The sequence below is a fragment of the Brienomyrus brachyistius genome, chromosome 18, assembly GCF_023856365.1.
Source record: "Brienomyrus brachyistius isolate T26 chromosome 18, BBRACH_0.4, whole genome shotgun sequence".
In the NCBI taxonomy this organism is placed as follows: domain Eukaryota; kingdom Metazoa; phylum Chordata; class Actinopteri; order Osteoglossiformes; family Mormyridae; genus Brienomyrus; species Brienomyrus brachyistius.
Genome location: NC_064550.1, coordinates 14,059,753 through 14,079,033, shown reverse-complemented (window position 1 = coordinate 14,079,033; position 19,281 = coordinate 14,059,753). Strand labels below are relative to the sequence as shown.

The following is a 19,281-nucleotide window of genomic DNA, read 5'->3' as shown; positions in this document are numbered from 1 at the left end:
TCTCCGCACATACTGAACCCAGCATGTTAAACGCCGTGTGCTGCTTGTCTGCCCCCCTCCCCCCCACAGGGATTGCGCCTGGCCTAGCCGTCGACAATGAAGTGGAACCTGTTCAAAAAGAAGCCGGAAGCCATGAGGGCCCCGGAGCCCACTGGTGGTACCACCATGACCGCGGCGCCTCCCCCGGCTGTGCCCACTGCCGCCGACAACTCCACCGGGCCCGGCGGCCCAATCAACAGGAAGGACTTCTTCGAGGAGATCAAGAACAAATTTGTCAACGAAATCGATAAGATACCACGTGAGTGTCCCTCTCTCCTCCCCCCATATTAATGCTAACCCCGTTTACTCAGCCCTGACGGGAACCTTCCGGAATCTGTCAGTCTGATTTATATTCCTCCTGCCAGCCTTTGACATTCAAATGAAACCCCCGCCCCCGTCCCCCGCCGCCTTCAGATTGATCTGAGGTGGGTGCAGTTAGACCTCCCTTCCCCCCTGAGGCCGCTCACCGGAATTAGATCTAGGCAAAACGGCCCCTGTTTACTCCATCTTCTCACCCCGGCTCCATTCCGTGTGCGGGGTTGTGATAGTGCTTAAACGCCTCGCGTCTGCCGCAGTGCCACCGTGGGCCCTCATCGCCATCGCCGTGGTGGCGGCTGTCCTCATCCTCACCTGCTGCTTCTGCATCGTCAAGAAGTGCTGCTGCAAGAAGAAGAACAAGAAAAAAGGGAAGAAGGGAAAGGGAGACATAGGGATGAAGAACATCAAAGGCGGAGAGGTAGGGTCCCCGGAAACAACCACGCTCTGCCCCAGCCCACCCAAAAGCCACTGCTTCACCCCCCCCCCCCCCCCTAGCGTCTGCCTTCATGTCTGACCTCCTAGGGTGTGATATTCGCCTGCGAGGAGCTCTTTGCTTACGAACGGATGGATATTGGTTCTGGCCCTGTGCTTGGGAGAGTAGCCACATCTCCATGAGGCCCTTGATCCGGGCCCTTAACCCCCTTGGCTTCGCTCTCACCTCTATGTATGTGTGTGTCTTTAAAAAGGAGAGCATGATGGGATAGGTGAAAACTACCAGATTGCAATGTACCTGTATAAACAGGGAGAAAGTCGGAAGGGCTCTAAAAACCTTCTAACATAATTGGATTGGGTTTGCAGCCCGATATGATATGCTTTCATGGGGCCCAAAACCTCTAGTGGCTCCCCAGTCTATACAAATGGCCAATAAACCTTTGTTTCACTTTAATTAAACTGCCAGAGTGAAACGGAACCTAATGAGGAATAGCTGCCTCTGAATTTACGCTCCACACGCGCAGCGTGTTTGTACCGAAAGCTCAGGAGGCTCCTATCAAAGAGCAGCCTCCAGGCAGCCCCTCTGCCAGAGTGCAAAGCCACAAACTTGCCCTTTGTTTATGCATCTCAGGTCAAGTGTGGCCTCTGTGCTTCCTCAGAGCGCGCCCTGCTGGCCGAGAACGGCGACGCATTGCTCCTCAACTCACTGTTCTTTCTCTAGCCATCTAAAATTCATAGGATGTGAATGATTTAACAGGTCACCTCTGAGAGCTGAGGTTCCCACAAAAACATACCTCTGCATACACCTTTGCACCCCCCCCCCCCGCCCCCCCGTCTCTTCCTCATTCCAGAACCCTGGGCTCTCCCATCTTCTACTGACCAGATGTGCGATTACGTCAGACTCTATTGTGGTTTGGGACTCGCGAGAGAAATGACACCTCAAACTGCACGAACGCAGCGCACTTTCGAGCGAGACATTTCCAATTAAAGTAGGGCTGTTCTTGAGAACGGAACACAGGGGTTAATATTAATGCCGCACCAAAGTCAAGTGCACGATAGACAATTAGCTACTTTGTCACTGAATTAAAAGAGGTCGCTTTCCAATCCGGGCTGTTTTTTTTTTTCTCCAGTCAACAGCAGTAACTAAAACATTGTTAATTAAATAGCTGTAACATCCTCCCAGATATGTAAACAGGCAGTTTTCGACTGACGTAAGAAATCTGTTCCGTAAACCATTACGGAACATTTTACATAAATCAGATTTACCCTCCATTCAGGAAACCTTATAACAATAAACATATAAGCCAAGAATATACTAGTAACTAGTAATCGTGGCAGCTAAAAAATTGGTAATGAGATAATACATTTTACAATATTATAATAGTGGAGAGACAATTTGTTATTAAATGCCAATTATAGCAATGGGTTCTTTCAACGTAGCTTGTTTCATAATTTTATTTCAAAAATAAAAGGGGTACAGTCTCCCGTATCTTTATGGACCAGCTAGTAAGTCGGTAGTAAAGATAGCATATTAAACCAATGAAAAGATAAAATTTACTTATAGCTGTATTTTGCCTTTATGCATTGGTGCTTCTGTAAACTCTGTCTATCTTGTATATTTTTTGCCTGAGTCGGATTTACGTAAGTCGACAGCTGCCTGTAAATATTACGGGGGCTTTGCGTGCGAGGAGCCTGGGCTGTCATTTCTCCACGCCCCTCTTCAGTGTTACTGTATACCGTGTTGTTTCTTCCTCCTGTGGTGTCCGTGAGTTCACCCTCTCCCTCTCTCTCTGCTCCTCTCCTCCTCCCGCTTTGTGTCTTGTGCGCGCGCCACGTATCATGACTGTCCTTGGACCTCCTCGCTCTACGGTAGGTGGACGGCTCGTAGCGCCCGCCTCTGGCAGCGCAGTGTAAGCTCAAATGCGGGGCGGAGGTGCGGGTGCTTGACAGCCTGCGTAAAGGCGGGAGGGGGGGGGTGGTTCAGCTGCTTCTGCGTTCCGTTTTTCACGATGCACCGTTTGCCTGGGGAGGCCAAAGATGCCGGCCGGCGGGGGTTAAGCTGTAAGACATTCAACGGGCTAAAATGTTTTTTTTTTTTGTTTTGGAAGACGAGCATCCAGTTTTCCACTGGAAAGTCACACTGAGGTAGAAGGATGATGTGGACCACATGGGTGGTCGTCAAACTGCATGCTGAACTGGCATGGATTGTTCTCTGCTGAAATATGAGGGGCCTTACCAGACAATGATCTGTGAACGAAATTCCAGTGTCGATGTTACATTTGAAAACCCCTCCCTGAAATTCATTACATTTGGAGAATGGTTCTAATGGTTCCAACAGTGCTCCATGAGCTGGTACTAGGGTTATCTAGCACTAGATCACCTTAGTTGTTCCTGTTCCAAGCAAAGGTGCACTACAGAATTTGGCCCTAAAGTATATAATTGGGCCCCTAATCCAGAACAATCCAATTATCTTCTAAACATTTTAGGGCCCCTGTCAGTCAGGGACCCTTGGAATTGTCCCCCCCAATATGGCACGCCTGGTTCTAAGCATATGTGAACCGCTAGCATCAAAGACCATAGACATAAAGTTCTGGTTCTGCTGGAGATCCGTTCAAAGATTAGTCTTGGGAGAGCCACCTGCATTGGACCTGATGGCACCCCGTTCGATCGGAGCCTGGGGAATGAGCAAACCCGACCCATACGGCACCCTCCATGCTGATCCATCTAACTGAGGATGCCCTGGGGGGGGGGGAGTGATGACCCGCCCTGACTGAGGAGGGGGCGGATCGTGAGGCATGCTCCTGCTGGTGCAAGCCCGAACCCTGCTGGCAATGACCTTGAATGAATACGCGGTCCGCTTTCAGAAACATACTGCACTGGGATGCATGGATCAGAAATGACCATATTTGCTTCCTTTCCGAAGTACTGAATGAAATCATCATGATCGCAGTTCATGGAATAAGCACAAGTTACCCACAATCCCCTGCCTATATATATATATGTCGCTTTAACTGATATGAGATCATTATAGCCCTTAATACCGCGGCATGCTTGCTTTCCCTTACTGCTTGGCCTATAAAACGGCAAACCACTCGATACACCGAAGAAGGCGTCTGTCACAGCCTTAGAGACTATTTACAAAATAATCACCCCTATCAAGTACAGATCCCACCGTCAACTGGGTCAGTCTGACAGGCCGCTCCCACAAATCAAGTGTCCTGAGAATCAGAGTAAACAGACTCGATTCATCCTCAGAATCATTTCTTCTTTAGAAAAAGGGCAGATTCATTTTATGTCTGTTATTTCTGTATGTCTGTCAGCTGGGATTCTGTTTTTATTTAATTAAACCCATTCTGTCAGTATTGTCCCTTTATTCTTTTGAAAATATTCGTAAAGCATTAAAAATGAAGGCTTCCATGTCTATTCTGGTATCGTAGGAAAAATATCTTTTATTATACAGTTAAAATGCACATTTTTGAAGCCCCCCCACACACACACACATATAAATCTCACATATCGTGGTATTCTGTCAGATTTTGGTTGCTCAGCCCGAACAATGAAATGCCCATATTCTCAGCACATCTTAAACCCCATTTTTCAAAAAATATCATCCCCAGAATAGCGTCAGAATATGCTGGTCATACAGGCACGCGCTCTGGCATTTTACAGTGTTTATTTGCCCTTATTAATTACATCCATTAATTACATAATCTGCGGTGTGCAAGGCTGGATGCCTTTGTTACCCTCAAGCATTTAAACCACGAAGTTCTGCAGTGGTCAAAGACAGAGTGAAGCTTTGATTCAGGGCAGATGTAACATCTGCACCGCGTCCTTCTGAGATGTCCACATCGGTTTGCAAGCCAGAATGCAAACTGCAGCCTGGTGGTTTTAACTGCCGCTTGATGTGCGAGCCCCAGGAGGCAGGGGTGGGAATCCCCTCCCCTTCTGACCTCTCACCCCCGGGCAATTGAAACACCTCCGATCTGCTGCCACTCCGGTAAAATGACAGCAGAGGCCTGCCAATCAGAACTGAGGGCTGCCACTCTACAGATAATGCGGCGTCATCATGGCGATATCGTTGAGCATTATGGTATCGTTTGGTTCAATCCACAGAGGACATTGAAAGATGATGGGTCACCTAGACGCTACATACTTTGAGATGAGATGAGATGAGATGAGATGAGATGAGATGAGGAAATACAGCAGAGGATAACTTTGGTAGAACTTCCTAGGGTCGCATTGTATATTCAAAGGACAGCAGCATACATTGGTATGGAAACATCATATATTCTTAGGCTTTATTACTTTAGTACTTTTATCCAGATAACAAAAATTCAATGAGCGTTTATGTCTATATTATATGCGCTAAGGAGTCACACAGAAACATGCATCGCTGAATGATGTCATTAGTCGCCAAGTCTGGATGCTCGGCCGTCAGGTAACGCTGGCCAACCAGACGCAGGTAGGTGCCGTGACTGACTGGGCCGAGGGGATCGGCATGCCTGGGCCGGGGTCTCCACGGCAACCATCCTGCCGAGCGGTTCGCCCACCAGCCTGCCTGTTTCCGCTGCTGCAGAAACTGCAGGACGATGACGATGACGACGACGTAGAGACAGGGATGACTGGGGATGAGAAGGAGGAGGAGGAGAAGAAGGACGAGAAGCTGGGCAAACTGCAGTACTCGCTGGATTACGACTTCCAGGATAACAAGGTCGGTCTGCCGAGGGTAACTCATTACCGCTAAAGTTACCGAAAAAAGACCTGCTCCAAAGTTACGCGTCAGATTCAGCTACATGCTAACTTTACAAAACTAATCCGTAATGGTGAGCCTTACAAATGGAGATATTAAAAAGTCCTTCATAAAGTTAAATGTGAGCTCCGGTTTTTGTACTGCTTACGAGGCAAAGCTTTATCCTCCGATCATAATTCAGATGAATTTCACGCACCAGCGCACAAGATGAACTGGATGTGATTTGGAAGCAACTGAAATGTCGTCCCGTTCGGCTACAGATTCAAGGGTGTCTATGTATTAAGACACTGCTTGAGAGAATTAATTATGTTTCAGGAAATGCTCGAAACGCTCAATATTCATGTAAAACGGGTGGGGCGAATATTTAATTTCTATTTTAAGGGTAAAATCGAGGGAGTAACAAATCGGACTAATTAAAAATAAGAAGTATGAAAGGAAATTATATTTCCTTTCATAAAAGAGAAAACGCCTCTTCCCTATCTGTTATCTCGCCGTCGTGAGGAACACGCACAGATTGCATTTCTTGGAGATTCTCCAGCAGAAGAGGACGATGGATTCCACGAGGGCTTTCCCCCAAAAAGACAGTGACATGGGGGGTGGGCGGGGGGGGGGGGGTGAAAAACATTCAGAAACGGAAAGACGAAGCTGTGACTTTCGGCTCGTGTGGGGTGCCCAAGCTTTGGGGGCTCCCTATTGGCTAGAACAACTTTATTGTGAGCAATATTATGCAGTTAGCAAGAGGTACAGTCTCCTCTCATAACGAGTGCAGAAAGTTACAGCGCCACCACTGGGGATGAGCAGCAACAACATCCTTGTGATCAGTGGTGGTGTTTACCACCACTCACACCATTCTAATGCATTCAAAACAATCATAGCGCATTATAATGCATTCATAAAACATAACACACATGGATATCAATATTTATAAAAAGATATAACACATTATAACACCTTATTTTGCATCATAAATGCTTTATGAAACTTGCAGTACAAATTTTTTATAATAACCATTATAATGCATCTGTGGTGTGTTGGCGCCCGTCCAGGGTTAGTTCCCACCTGCGTGGGATAGGCTCCGGCCCCCCCTGTGACCCCAGTTGGGATTCAGTGGTTTCATAAAATGGAGGGATGGATGCATTATAATGCATTACGAAGTTATCTGAAGTAATCTATGGTGAATTATACAGCTTCATTGGAGTTTATGAAGTATTATAATCAACGCTATAATACCTAATGACAGCCTCTTAGAAGATGCTGTAATGCTTCATTAATTCTTATACCAACCATTATAAGACATTATGAAGGTATCAATAATACATTGTGGATCACAGCTTTAAAGTGATACTGAATTTAAAAACAATTCGCTTCAGTATAATGGAGTATCACTTGATGGTTTAATCACAGCTGTTTATAAGTAGCTAGCTGTCTTGTGTGGTCAAAGGCGCCTTTCTGGGGATGTCACTACCCCAAAGGGCCAGTCCTGTCACTCACTGACTGATGTGCCCCCCAACAGCTGACCGTTGGTATTCTGCAAGCAGCAGATCTTATTTCCATGGACACTGGAGGCACCTCTGACCCCTATGTCAAGGTCTTCCTACTGCCCGACAAAAAGAAGAAGTTTGACACCAAAGTGCACAAGAAGACGCTGAACCCTGTCTTCAATGAGACCTTCATCTTCAAGGTGGGTAGTTTGGCCTTTTCTTATACCACATCTCCGCTAACGGGACCTTATACAAATATACCAGTCAAAAGTCTGGACAAGATAACTACCCTAAGCACACCTGAAGGTTATGTAAGTTCGTGTGAACATGGAACAAGACAGAGTACAGCATCAGATGACCTGCCCCTCAAACCTAAACCCTACAGAGTTGGTTTGGATTGAAGAGTAAGAGCAAGGCAGCCAAATTATGTTCAGAACCTGTAGGGACTCCTTGAGGACTGTTGGAGAAGCATTCCATGTGGCTGCATCTGGAAGCTGGCTGTGAGAGTGCCAAGAGCCTGCAATGCTGTCATCGAAACACAAGAGGGGGCTATTTTGGAGAGTGTGAAACCTGAGGAAACGTTGAACACTTCTCTTGGTCGCAGCAATATCTGATACCTATTACTTCATTGCCTTAAGGCCTTGTACTACAAGGTGGTGCATTAAAAGCAGGCGTGTCCAGACTTTTGACTGCTATTGTTTGAATCGTGAGACTTTTTACAGGCTAACACATACCAATATGAAGATTTCCAGCATTTGGCATGAAGATGAATAGCTAAGCAATAGCTTAGTCCTAATGAATTGATTTACATTAATATAGGGCTCAGAAGCCCACAGTGAGGTTCAGTTCATTACCAGTCATTACTGCTGCAGTGAGGCACTGAGCTGAATCTACTGTAAAATGCAGCAGGGGGGCTTATCAGGTATCGACTAACTGGAAGCTTACTGAGGCACAGTCATTACCAGGAACATCAGGCTTGTGACTGGGAGGTCCCCAGTTCAAAGTCATTTCATCAGTGGGTACTTGAACAATCGAAATGCTCCAGGGATTGTTTAGATGAAAGTGAAATTTCCAGACGTGTATTGCCAGGTGCGTGCTTTGGACCTGTAAGGCGAAGCTGTGCTTCCTGCGTGACACCCCCATGGTTGCATGCATTCCCGGGGCTAATGTTCCAGTGAAGGGCCGTGACCGTCAAAGGGGCTTGTTCATGGAGAGGACTCTTTATAAAAAGCACCGGTTCTGCTTCCCCCCCGTGCTGGTGCCCCCGTCTCGGAGGAGCTGATGACACAGCACCCTCCTATTGGGGCCTGTAAGTGCTGAGGTCAGCCTCAGCTGGATGTGCTGGAACCGAGCTGTTCAGGCCGATATTTCCCATCGTTCCTCGTCCGCCATCTTCGGGGGAGCATTGAAAAGCCGCAGGAAATTATTAATCATCCCGGTAGCTTTAGTTCTGCATTTCGCTTCCCAGAAACTTTCTCCCGGCTAATCCTTTAAATATCTCAGAATGCAGCTGTTTAATTATCCCAAAAAAATGATGTAAACCTGGAAATGTCACACAGACAAAAACTCTTCTGAAAAATGTGGAAATGGTTTCCGTTTAATCTAGATGAATTTCTCATAAACGGACTCATGATTCACATGAGATGCGTCGACATCTAAATATGTATGAATATTTATAAATTTAATTAAATTTAAAAAATTAAATATAGTACTCGAAATATGGGATCGATTTTTTTAATATGTAAATATTTAATTATTAATATGTGAACTAGAGGAAAGCCTGCAACATAGCAGGAACATGAAAACTCCACTCTTGGAGTTGGGGGTGGGATTTGAACCTTCGGCTTTAGAGATGGGAAGTGATCAAGTAGCCTAATGTGTCAACCAAGAGAGGATATTCACTTATGTAGCAGATTCTCAAGATAACATACAGGTGAAGATGAGAGAGCATGATCAGAGAATGTCGCTGGAGCAAATAGGCTCTATCATTCAGCTGGGGGATTTGAGCTAGCAACCTTTTGATCACAAGCACAGATCAAATCCCCAGAGCCACACAACCACCCAATCCAAACCACCCTAAAATCTACATATTCGGCACCTATCCTTAAGCCAGCGTTAGCAGCAGCACACAACTGACCCGCCCTCATTTGGCAAATGCATGATTGACGCAACTAAACAACAGCTAACTTAGACAGTAATTGTGCTGTTAGAAAGACAGTTTAACAATCAGTCTCGAAAAGCCACAAAGGATCTTGGGAATAAACACAAATCTCCACTCTGTAGATACAGCAACGCATCATTCTGAATTATGTGATCTCATTGCTCATTATGCGTATTGACTGATCTGGACAATGGATAATTGTTCGCTTAATATGCTCCAAGCAGTCGCTACTTGAGTCTGCTCAGTGGTTTTAAGTTGTGAAAAATTCACCCCTGTTTGACTTTGCGTTTGGTGACGCTGAGTGTTTGTATGAAGCGTTAGCAAACCAAGAGGCAGTGGAGAATACAGTCTAATCTTACTGTCAGCTTGCCCTGAATTTCCCTGCTGCTCCTGTTGTCACTAAATAAGCTCGCACTGTTTTCCAGCCTCAGTACGTGTCTCTCAGTAGCTGCCACCCTAATTCCACGCTGTGCTTTTTGTGAGACCTCTTGGGTTCCCCTTTAAAAATCTCTCTCAGACTGTTACCTGCCTCGGACCCGTGTTCACGACTGGCACTGTGTCTGCGCTCTTGCCACTGTATATCTACACACTGGTGATATTTATTATTTACTGTTCATTTGTTGTCCTTTGATGTGTCTGTTGTTTACTAGTGCTGCTATTAGGGACACGAGTAAACAGGAAAGACAAGAGTTTGTATGTACAGTTGTGATGATAATGACACGAGTTCTGATTGTGAAAATAAACGGAGCAGGTCAGACAAATATCCATCTCACATGTATGCGTTATGCATGTATGTGTGTATGTATGAATGTGTGCATGTTTGTATGGATATATTTATGTATGTGTATTTGTAGGTATGTATGTACTGTATGCACTATATGAATGCATGTGTGTATGTATGAATGTATACATGTACGTAGCCAATGTGGAGCGAAAAATCTTATGACAGACATATATAAACAGGAGTGGCTTATCAAGCGCATTGCTGAAAATGTGAACTGTCTGGCTTTTTTGCGGGGGGGGGGGGGGGGGGGGGGGGATCTTGGAGAGCTTTAGGGGACAGCACTGATAGATGGATTTCACTGAAATTACACATCTTGGCAGAAATTGATTTAAATTCCAATATGTACCTCATTGAGGTCTACATATGACAGATTTTGAAAATGATAAATTGGCAATATAAGATAAAGTTAAAAAAAAAAAACTTCTTAACAATTGATAGGCCCTAAGGGTTTGCATACATGTAGGAATTAATCTCTGAATCAGGTCACTGGGATATCTTTACATTATCACTGAAACGAGTTTTTTTTCTTGAAAGCGCAATATGTTTACTGTATTAAACGATCAGCCAATAAACGGGATTTTTCATTTCTAATCATTTTTGTTATATAGGATACAGCCATGTTGGTATTATGGTTCAGTGTTCCTGATAGCCAGCCTCACCGGCGCCCCCTGTCTCATGCTGCTGCTCCCCAGGTTCCTTACCAGGAGTTGGGCGGTAAGACCCTGGTCATGTCAGTGTATGACTTCGACCGCTTCTCCAAACACGACATCATCGGGGAGGTGAAGGTGCCCATGAACACGGTCGACCTGGGCCAGCCCATCGAGGAGTGGCGGGACCTGGAGAGTGCAGAGAAGGAGGAGGTAATACTTGTAAGGTGCCATTGTCCATTATGGCCACCAGATGGCGCTGTGGTTAACAAAGCAAGTTCACACGCAAAGACGGGAATCCGCTGTTTCTATTGCCAGGAGAATGTTTAAAAATATGAAACAGTGAAACTGAATCAAACTGATGCCTATTGGAAAATTAATTAAAGTACCTTCCTGACATTATTGTGCAAAAACAGTAATACATATTTAAAAAGCAATAAATTATAAAATATTAATATTCAATGCTAAATTAACTGACAAAAGAAATAACTCAGTGTCACAATTAATGATGTGCCAGTTATCTGGTTATTTTTTTTACCAGTTGCAATTAAAATAACAGTGACACATAATGGATATTTAGCATGTGGTTTTTGATAAATTATTAGACTGTTCACTCAATTTAAGGAGAGTCAAATGTAAAGATAATTAATATGAGTACTCTAGGAATAATTAGTCCAGAATGTCTGGTGACAGAATTAAAATGTCTTTTCAGTGCAACTTGGGGCAAACTTTACCACACTAATTTGTAATACATTGTGGGTGTTTTCTCAATATTCTTCTTTTTTATTATTATTATTATTATTACTATTATTATTATTATTATAATTCTTAATATTATCGAGCTGATGTAATACATGCTAATCGTCCTCTCTCTCGTACTGCCACCCCTGTGCCATGAAGCCCGAGAAGCTGGGCGACATCTGCATCTCCCTGCGTTACGTGCCCACGGCCGGCAAGCTCACCATCTGCATCCTGGAAGCCAAGAACCTGAAAAAGATGGATGTCGGTGGTCTGTCAGGTGAGGACCGTAGCCTCCTGCAGGGGGGCGCAGTGGGAGTTCCTTTTCATGGATATTGTGGCGTGTAAACGATCCTATTCGCACATCAGCAGGCAGACAGTTACTCCAGGAACACAGCAGATACCTTTAGTCCAGGTGAAATTAGTGTGGGATGCAACAGCTGACTGTCTGGAGCAGGAGAACAGTGAAAAATGGCACAAAACACAGTGTCTGCAGTACAATCATCTAGAATATCCAGAGCCTGTTGTGATAGCAACATATTCATTTATTAAGAAATTACACGATTCCTAAAAACGAAGCACATATGGTTTTATACGTTGAATTACATTCACAGTATTTTAGTTTGTTCAGTTTAAAATTTAAAAGCATCACGTTCTTCCTCAAATACAGATCCCTACGTGAAGATCCACCTGCTGCAGAACGGCAAGAGGCTGAAAAAGAAGAAGACCACAGTGAAGAAGAACACCCTGAACCCCTACTATAACGAGTCCTTCAGCTTCGAGATCCCTCTGGAGCAGATGCAGGTACCTTCGGGTTCTCGCGCGCCACCCGGTTCACTGCCGACTCCTGCTCTGTGGATCCTGACCAGAGTTCAGCTCTTTAATGTTTTCAGTTGAGTAACCTGAACCCTGCAGTCTCCACGGTGAAGCAGGCTGAGTGAGGTACTTTACCTTTGGCAAACAAGTAAAGCCCACTGCAATTAATGGCTCATACTAAGATTCTCGTTGAGGAGTCCTGGCATAGTACAATGTTGCCGCAGGCTGCCCCCTAGTGGACAGGACCACAATATGAAATTTTACGTGTTTTTTTTTTTTTTTTTATACAGTTGCATAATGAAAATGTTACATTGTTTATTTATTAAAATGTAATCTTAATAAAAGTGAACTTCAAAGAATGGCTACGTAAAGCTAGTCCTGGCAGGAAATATGACACAATCTTTTGCTCCGTGAGGTCAGCTATTCAGGCGTGCAATATTTTTGTTCGCTAGAAAATTCAGGCCGTCGTCACAGTTCTGGACTACGACAAGATCGGCAAGAATGACGCCATCGGAAAGATCTTCGTGGGCAGCCAGGCCACGGGTACGGAGCTCCGGCATTGGTCGGACATGCTGGCCAACCCACGCCGGCCCATCGCCCAGTGGCACCCACTCAAGCCCGAGGAGGAAGTCGATGCCATCCTAGCTGGCCTGGCCGGCAAAAAGTAACCCCGCCCCCGATGCGCCCCCCCCAACACGCCACCCTCCCAATCTGCTAACCAGTTAACCTGACATTCCACACTGCATGAGATTTGTGGATCAACAGCCACAGCAGCCACAGTCAAATGAGCGACTAGCGGGAGATAAACACATTTTTTTGTTTACGTTGAGTCCGGCAAGCAGGAAGAGGAAGTAACGATTCCCTTTGATGTATTTGTGATGCATTCCATGATAGCAGGGGGCCGCACTGCGTGCTTTGGGGAGCGGATCACATGATCTTGTCTTTTTCGGCAACGGCGGCGAGCAAGCCAGAGCTTTTTAAAATAGTCACGCCAGCCCTCCGTCTGAGGGTCCCCCTCTTCAGTAAGCCGCAGGGGCAGCTTCGCTCAGCGCTTGGCCGGCTCAGCTCTCCTGTGTGTACATCCGTTGTCCGCTACGGGAAGGATAACAGTGGCAAATCCCACAGTGCAATTGGCTGTTATACCACCAAACATATAACGACATTTCATTTCATTTATTTAGTAGACGCTTTTATCCAAAGCGACGTACATTTTCGAGAAAACAGTCCCTGGAACGATCGTGGGTTAAGGGCCTTACTCAAGGGTCCGGTGATGACATCACTCTGCCGAGTCTGGGATTGGAACCGGCGACCTTCTGGTCACAGACACAGGAGCCACACACTGCCCCAACATCAAAATGTACATCTTTAACATCATATTTTAGGATGGAGGCACAGTTTCTGTATAGCACAGTGAAAACCTGAGCAGCACACAGCTAAGATGACGTGTCCCTTTGACATCGTCCCAGCATTATGGTCCCTCGTCAGGAATCAGTGTGGTGACACCTCAGCTGATGTGGCGGGATACGACCCCAGCGGGGTCACAGTGTTCAATGAGTCAGATATGCACCATGCATTCTTGGGGTCAAGAAAATGGAAAAAAAATAACATGAGCGAAACTGCCTCCTGTTCGACCTGCTGTTTGCCCGCAGTAGACTGCAGCTTCTACGTAACATCTCTGTCTAAGTGAATACAACCCCGTCGTGACACATTAAAACCAGCTGATGGAAAAGGTATCAAGTCTGTTAGAAGTATCTCTGACTGATTATTTTACTACTTTTATTACTGAGATGGGTTCACAGTTAAGACCATCAGTTTTAACCAGTATAAAGTTGTAAAACTCCACGGTAAATGTTGGTGTAAGAAAAGGCCATTTTGGTACCAGTTTTTCAATAGAAAGAATTTATTACGATTTTATGTGTACAAATTTCAAGGGCATGTATTGAAACTGTCGATGAACACGTAATAGAAACAAAGTGAAAATTAATATTTCATATCTGATCGGAAAGGTAGCTGAAGATATGCGACCAAACTACCAGGACTGGTGAGAAATAATGGCTGGTGATATGTTCGACCACCCAGTGTTAGTGTGAATCTAACCTTTCAAACCCCATGACATTCAAATGTTCACTATACGGATATATTTTAATGTTATATTTATTTTATTGAAAGTTAAAAAAAAAAAAGTTTTATAAGAAGTAATATTTTAATGTTAAGCTGATTTATTTGGTATTGGTTGTTAGGTGGCCAAAGTTACCAGGTGCCTTCAAGAAAGGACAGAGACTAAATCTGATAGGTCAGGCAGCTCATGTGATCAGCGGAGAAGCAACTACTTTGGACGTCTTTATAATCCCTTATGAGTCTTAACTATTTTTAGGTTCATTTTTAGCATGCATTGGGGAACTGTGTCTTCCGCAACTGGGTGGAATGTTGTTCTGAACCTCTTTGTAAAGGCCCAGACTCTAAAGACCCTGCAAACCTGGTTTGCTAGTTGTCTGTCCTACTGCCTGCAGGGTGCCACCTCCTGTTTCACTGTCTGCAGTTCTCCTGGCCTAAGCTTAAGTGGTAATTCATTACGTAGTTGTTGATTTAGTAACAAAAAAAAAGTGTAGCAAGCCTTCAATACAAAACTGGAATTAGAAATATACCATTTCAACAGCCATGGAGTCCTACCAGCGGCCTGGTTGGCTTCGCGTTTTACTTTCACATTAAATGTGTCACTCAAGCACTTTATAATAAACAATGGGTTGTATGTTAGACTCACTTTTAGAAGAATTTTAAGCTTTAAAATTTTTGTAGTGGACCGGATTTTTTTTTCCTATTTTTTGTTGCTATTTTTTATCATCCATCGTGACAACATTTATACGTTTTGTTTTTAATTCCTGTTAAATTTCGATTCATTCGATCAGTACATATTTTTGTCAGATATGTATTAATTCAGGAGGTCCCTGGGGTTCGTAAACCAAGCAATGCAAGTTCACCGATGCGTAAGAAATTATAAAACATCGAAAAGGGCAAAAAATATAGACTTACCTTCGTCTGTGAAGTCGCATCACAAATGCCAGTTTGCAAAAATGTTTCATTTTGTATGTTATTTGTAAATTCGATTCTCTAAATTTAATCCATGAACAATCTATAAACATCCTTTGATATTTTCTGCTATGGTGCTTTTTCCCACCACTCAAATTACACATCTGGCCCCCACTGGCTAAAAACAGTCACTGCACTCTACAAACCTAATTAAATATTAGTATCAAGTAGGAACTAATCCTAAAATAAGGTGATAATTACGCTATTTGTAGTACATGTAGCCTTGGGGACGCTTAACGTGGCCCTGGTGTGACCAGGGGCTTCCTTGCTGACATTAGCATCTCCCTTTAAATTGCACCTTTCAGCTCATCACATATTTACTGTGCAGGTTAGACAATTTATGTCCAGTACATACAGGACACACCACAGCTTCTCATACTGCATATGCCGTATTATAATGTGCTGTATGCTTTTATTTCTCTGTCATCAAAACTTATACAGTAAGGGTGTGTGTGTGTGTGTGTGTGTGTGTGTGTATGTATATACACAGAGTTCAAGTCAAAATTCTGGAGACGCCTACTGAGAATCTTTGTTTTTTAAAAAGATAACTACCCTAAGCGCATAACCTCAAGCTTTTGTAAATTCGTGTGAACAAGGAGCAAGACAGACACCCCCCCCCCCCCGAGAAATCGGCGAAAATCTTGAGATGCTGAACACTTCTCTTGCTCGTAGCAATATTGGATACGCATTACATCATCGCCATAAGGCCTTTTATTATAAGATGAATAACATACCTAATATATAGACTAATGCATTAAAAGTGGTTATGTCCAGACTTTTGACTGGTACTATGTATGTATGCATGTACGTCCTTTTTTTAGACACACACATGCGTATATATATATACACACATATGTGACCCATCACCACGAAAAGAGTCTTATGGGTGTATTTCTACCAGAGCGACTTAAGACTCATTTCGTGATGACGGGTAACATATAACATTGGTGTTATAAACCAGGGGACAGCTTTTGTGTTTTTTTCACCTCATCCATCCATATCTAATAACAGGCGTATCATATATCCGTGTTTGAAGCGCTTCTCACACTACTCCGAGTGAGTGTAGTTCTTTTCAGAGCAGTGTAATATCTCTCTAATATCTTAAAGAAAAACAACATTCCTCAATCGTCGGGACACAATCGTTGAGATCAAGGATCAAGAGACTTTATTCCTGTTTCTTTTCCGTTCCAAAATGCGGGGAAACGACACTAAATAAGGTTGCTACACCATACAAGCAATTGAACAATCCACTGGTGTGTAGTTTTGCCTATATATACATAAATCGCATCTGTTAATATTGCATGTTTCTACGGAATATTGTAAATAGTAGCATGTTTTAAAGATGAAGCAAAAATTTATTGTGTACTAGCGTGCCATTTGTCATTTTAATAATAAAGATGCATTCACTGTATATTTTCTAAACAAATTCTTGAATATTTTCCATGAATGGGTTTGGGAAAGAATGTGAAATGTAAATGATAAATAATAATATTGTTACTGATAATATAGGTCTACGCCTGAACTACATATGAACAGGACTGGTGTTTTTGTGTCGTGTGTGAACTCATGTAGCCGCATGCTTGCCGTCTTTTCTGTGGTCAGAATTTTATGTTCCGGTTTGTTCTTTACTTTTTAATATCCACGTTGATTTGTCCATGTAGCGCAGTATGCGATGGACATGCCGCTGTACTTCCTGATCGGGGCTGGGGTTCCTTGAAGCTGCTGAACATTTCAGCTCCTGTCATTTTTCGATATATATTTTATTTGTTTGTTTGTTCAAAGCCCTCTATTGTTCTAATTACCTTTATTGTTGCTGTGTTTTGTGTGGGATACTTGATTACCTGTGGCACAGGTCACATCGTACTGCATCTGACTAAAGTATACGTTTATACGTGTGTGTGTCGGGATTGCTAATTAACAAAAGCCATATGACCTAAGCTCTAACAGCTCTGTAGAGAACGTCAGACGAATCTAGCTCTGCGACTAGCCTCGGCATTCTTCTCTCTGCGTACATCTTGCCTTTCAGTTCATCACACTTTATGCATTCTTTTTTTTTGATATTTTTGTGTTTTTATTTTGAAGCTTTTTCGCTTTTGTACTCTGGGAGTGTCACTTTTTTGCATTGTGCTTAAAAAGAGAATGCAAAGAAATTGCTCATTTCTTTTCATTTATCTTCATCTCCCGCTGCTTTGTTGATTTTGAGAAAGATCGTGTACATTCTTAATTGATGCCATGGAAGATGTTAAGTCTCTACATTTTTGGGCCATGTGCAATTTATATCCAGTTATATCCAGTTCTCTCCAGTTTATATCCTATTTAAACTACTTTAAAGGGCGTTACACTATACATTAGGAGTATAAGTGCATTTTATGGAAACTTAAACTATACCTTTGTTAATGCCATAATATTTTATCATCAGTTACCACTTAAAGGTGACCGTCATGAACTGTAGCAAATGAAGTAACTAATTGGGTTATAATGTGCAAGGATTCCTCTCAATAACACAGTGTTTCTCAACCTGGTCCTCGGAAACGCCCCCACCCAGACCCCAACAGTCCATATTTATGCTCCCCCCTCCTTCTGGAGGTCCCCGAGGACCAGTTTGAGAAACACCGCAATAACATAAGATGTGAATATTTATAAATATTTTTATTTTACTCAGATAAATTCTTCCGCAAATTATGATTATAGTAATTGAATACATGATCACATTTCATTGAGTGTAACGTATTTCCGACAGACTTTAATATTAGGGGGGTTATTCATTCAGGGAACTCCTGGATGCCCAGATAAAGGTCAGTGTATGTTTGGATACACTGCCCTTTAAGAAATAGGTTATGTGAAAGAAACTTCTAAAAATGAAGACTATAGGATTGACAAAGTTGCGTTCGCCATTCCTGAGATTATCACTGAATATTATTATTATTATTATTTAGAAAACTGTTTTCATAGCAGTTCATGTGTATCTGTGAAACTGCACAAGCTTTCGACTCTCAGCACGGATGTGATTTCTGCTGCTTTTCATTTCCGTCTCCTTTTCACGGGTCATGATCACTGTACTTCCAGTTAGGGATAAACCAAGAGCATGATCTCTATTCATATCACTGCATTTGATTTACATGTTTCTGTTTACATGCACAGGGTGGGGGGGGGAGTTGCCCCACATCCCCTTTGCATTAACCTCTGAATGCATTGTGATTGATCCATCACTGTTAAGTGTCAATTTGGGAATGCAGACCGCATCAGGTTAAGGTTAAGTTAAGGGGACTCTACACCTTCTGCAATCTCACACACCACTGAAAGGCTCCGAGGGGCAAAGGAACCAGACCTGCTACCCCTTAGGGGCCTTTGTGGTGGACCAGAGGATATGTATGGCGTCTTGTCCTAAACCTGGTGCGACCCAGCATGGTGGCACACTCCACGTTTCTTGGCTTCTCCTCGCCCTAAATCATGCCTCTTCGCTCCTCGTCCTCCTCCAGCGCCTCCTCGGTGCACAGAACTGTCCCGTACCGCCATCACTCCCTCACTCCCCTCCCAGATGTGTCCTCCTGGGTGAAAAGCAAAGGGACAGGGCTCCATCTTCTGCTTGGTTTTCTTCCCGTCTTCAGTGTCGTGATGTCATGTCAGTAATTGTACCTTCTGTGGATCGCATGCTATCTCCCTGGCGCAGGGACACTTTGCAGAACATTGCTCCCACAAGCCTGGTATTACAGAACATCAGTACGACGGCCATCTTTGACGAGACTCAAAGGGAACCAAATATGAAATATCTCAATAAGAATTGCCATGTGTGTTACCAGCTCTGTACTAAACACATAGGAAATAAAAGCCTTTTAATTACCTTTGGGTGTGGCTGATTACTCCAGTGACTTACGACTCAAATATGCCTCTGCAAATTCTTTTGTTGATCGCCCTTTAATGTATTATTTCACCAGTGTCATTAATATTAATTCTAATTATAACTAATATCCCTGATTATTAATACCAATTAATCTAATCACTGCTCCATACAGCCAACAAGGGAAAAC

At 43.6% G+C, this 19,281-nt stretch overlaps 1 protein-coding gene across 3 annotated transcripts in view; it reads left to right on the top strand.

The window, feature by feature from the left end:
* Positions 1 to 19,094, top strand: part of LOC125712969 (synaptotagmin-2-like) — an 87,104-nt gene extending 68,010 nt beyond the window's left edge. For 2 of the 3 annotated variants that reach the window (XM_048983615.1, XM_048983616.1), the window contains 8 exons: positions 70 to 298; positions 615 to 775; positions 5,366 to 5,500; positions 7,053 to 7,220; positions 10,658 to 10,825; positions 11,513 to 11,630; positions 12,021 to 12,154; positions 12,619 to 19,094. In XM_048983615.1, coding sequence (XP_048839572.1) covers positions 97 to 298; positions 615 to 775; positions 5,366 to 5,500; positions 7,053 to 7,220; positions 10,658 to 10,825; positions 11,513 to 11,630; positions 12,021 to 12,154; positions 12,619 to 12,834 — 1,302 coding nt within the window. In that variant the 5' untranslated portion in view covers positions 70 to 96 and the 3' untranslated portion in view covers positions 12,835 to 19,094. The remainder of the gene's footprint in view (positions 1 to 69; positions 299 to 614; positions 776 to 5,365; positions 5,501 to 7,052; positions 7,221 to 10,657; positions 10,826 to 11,512; positions 11,631 to 12,020; positions 12,155 to 12,618) is intronic. The other variant, XM_048983617.1, reaches the window with a different exon arrangement.
* The last annotated feature ends 187 nt before the right edge of the window (positions 19,095 to 19,281 follow it).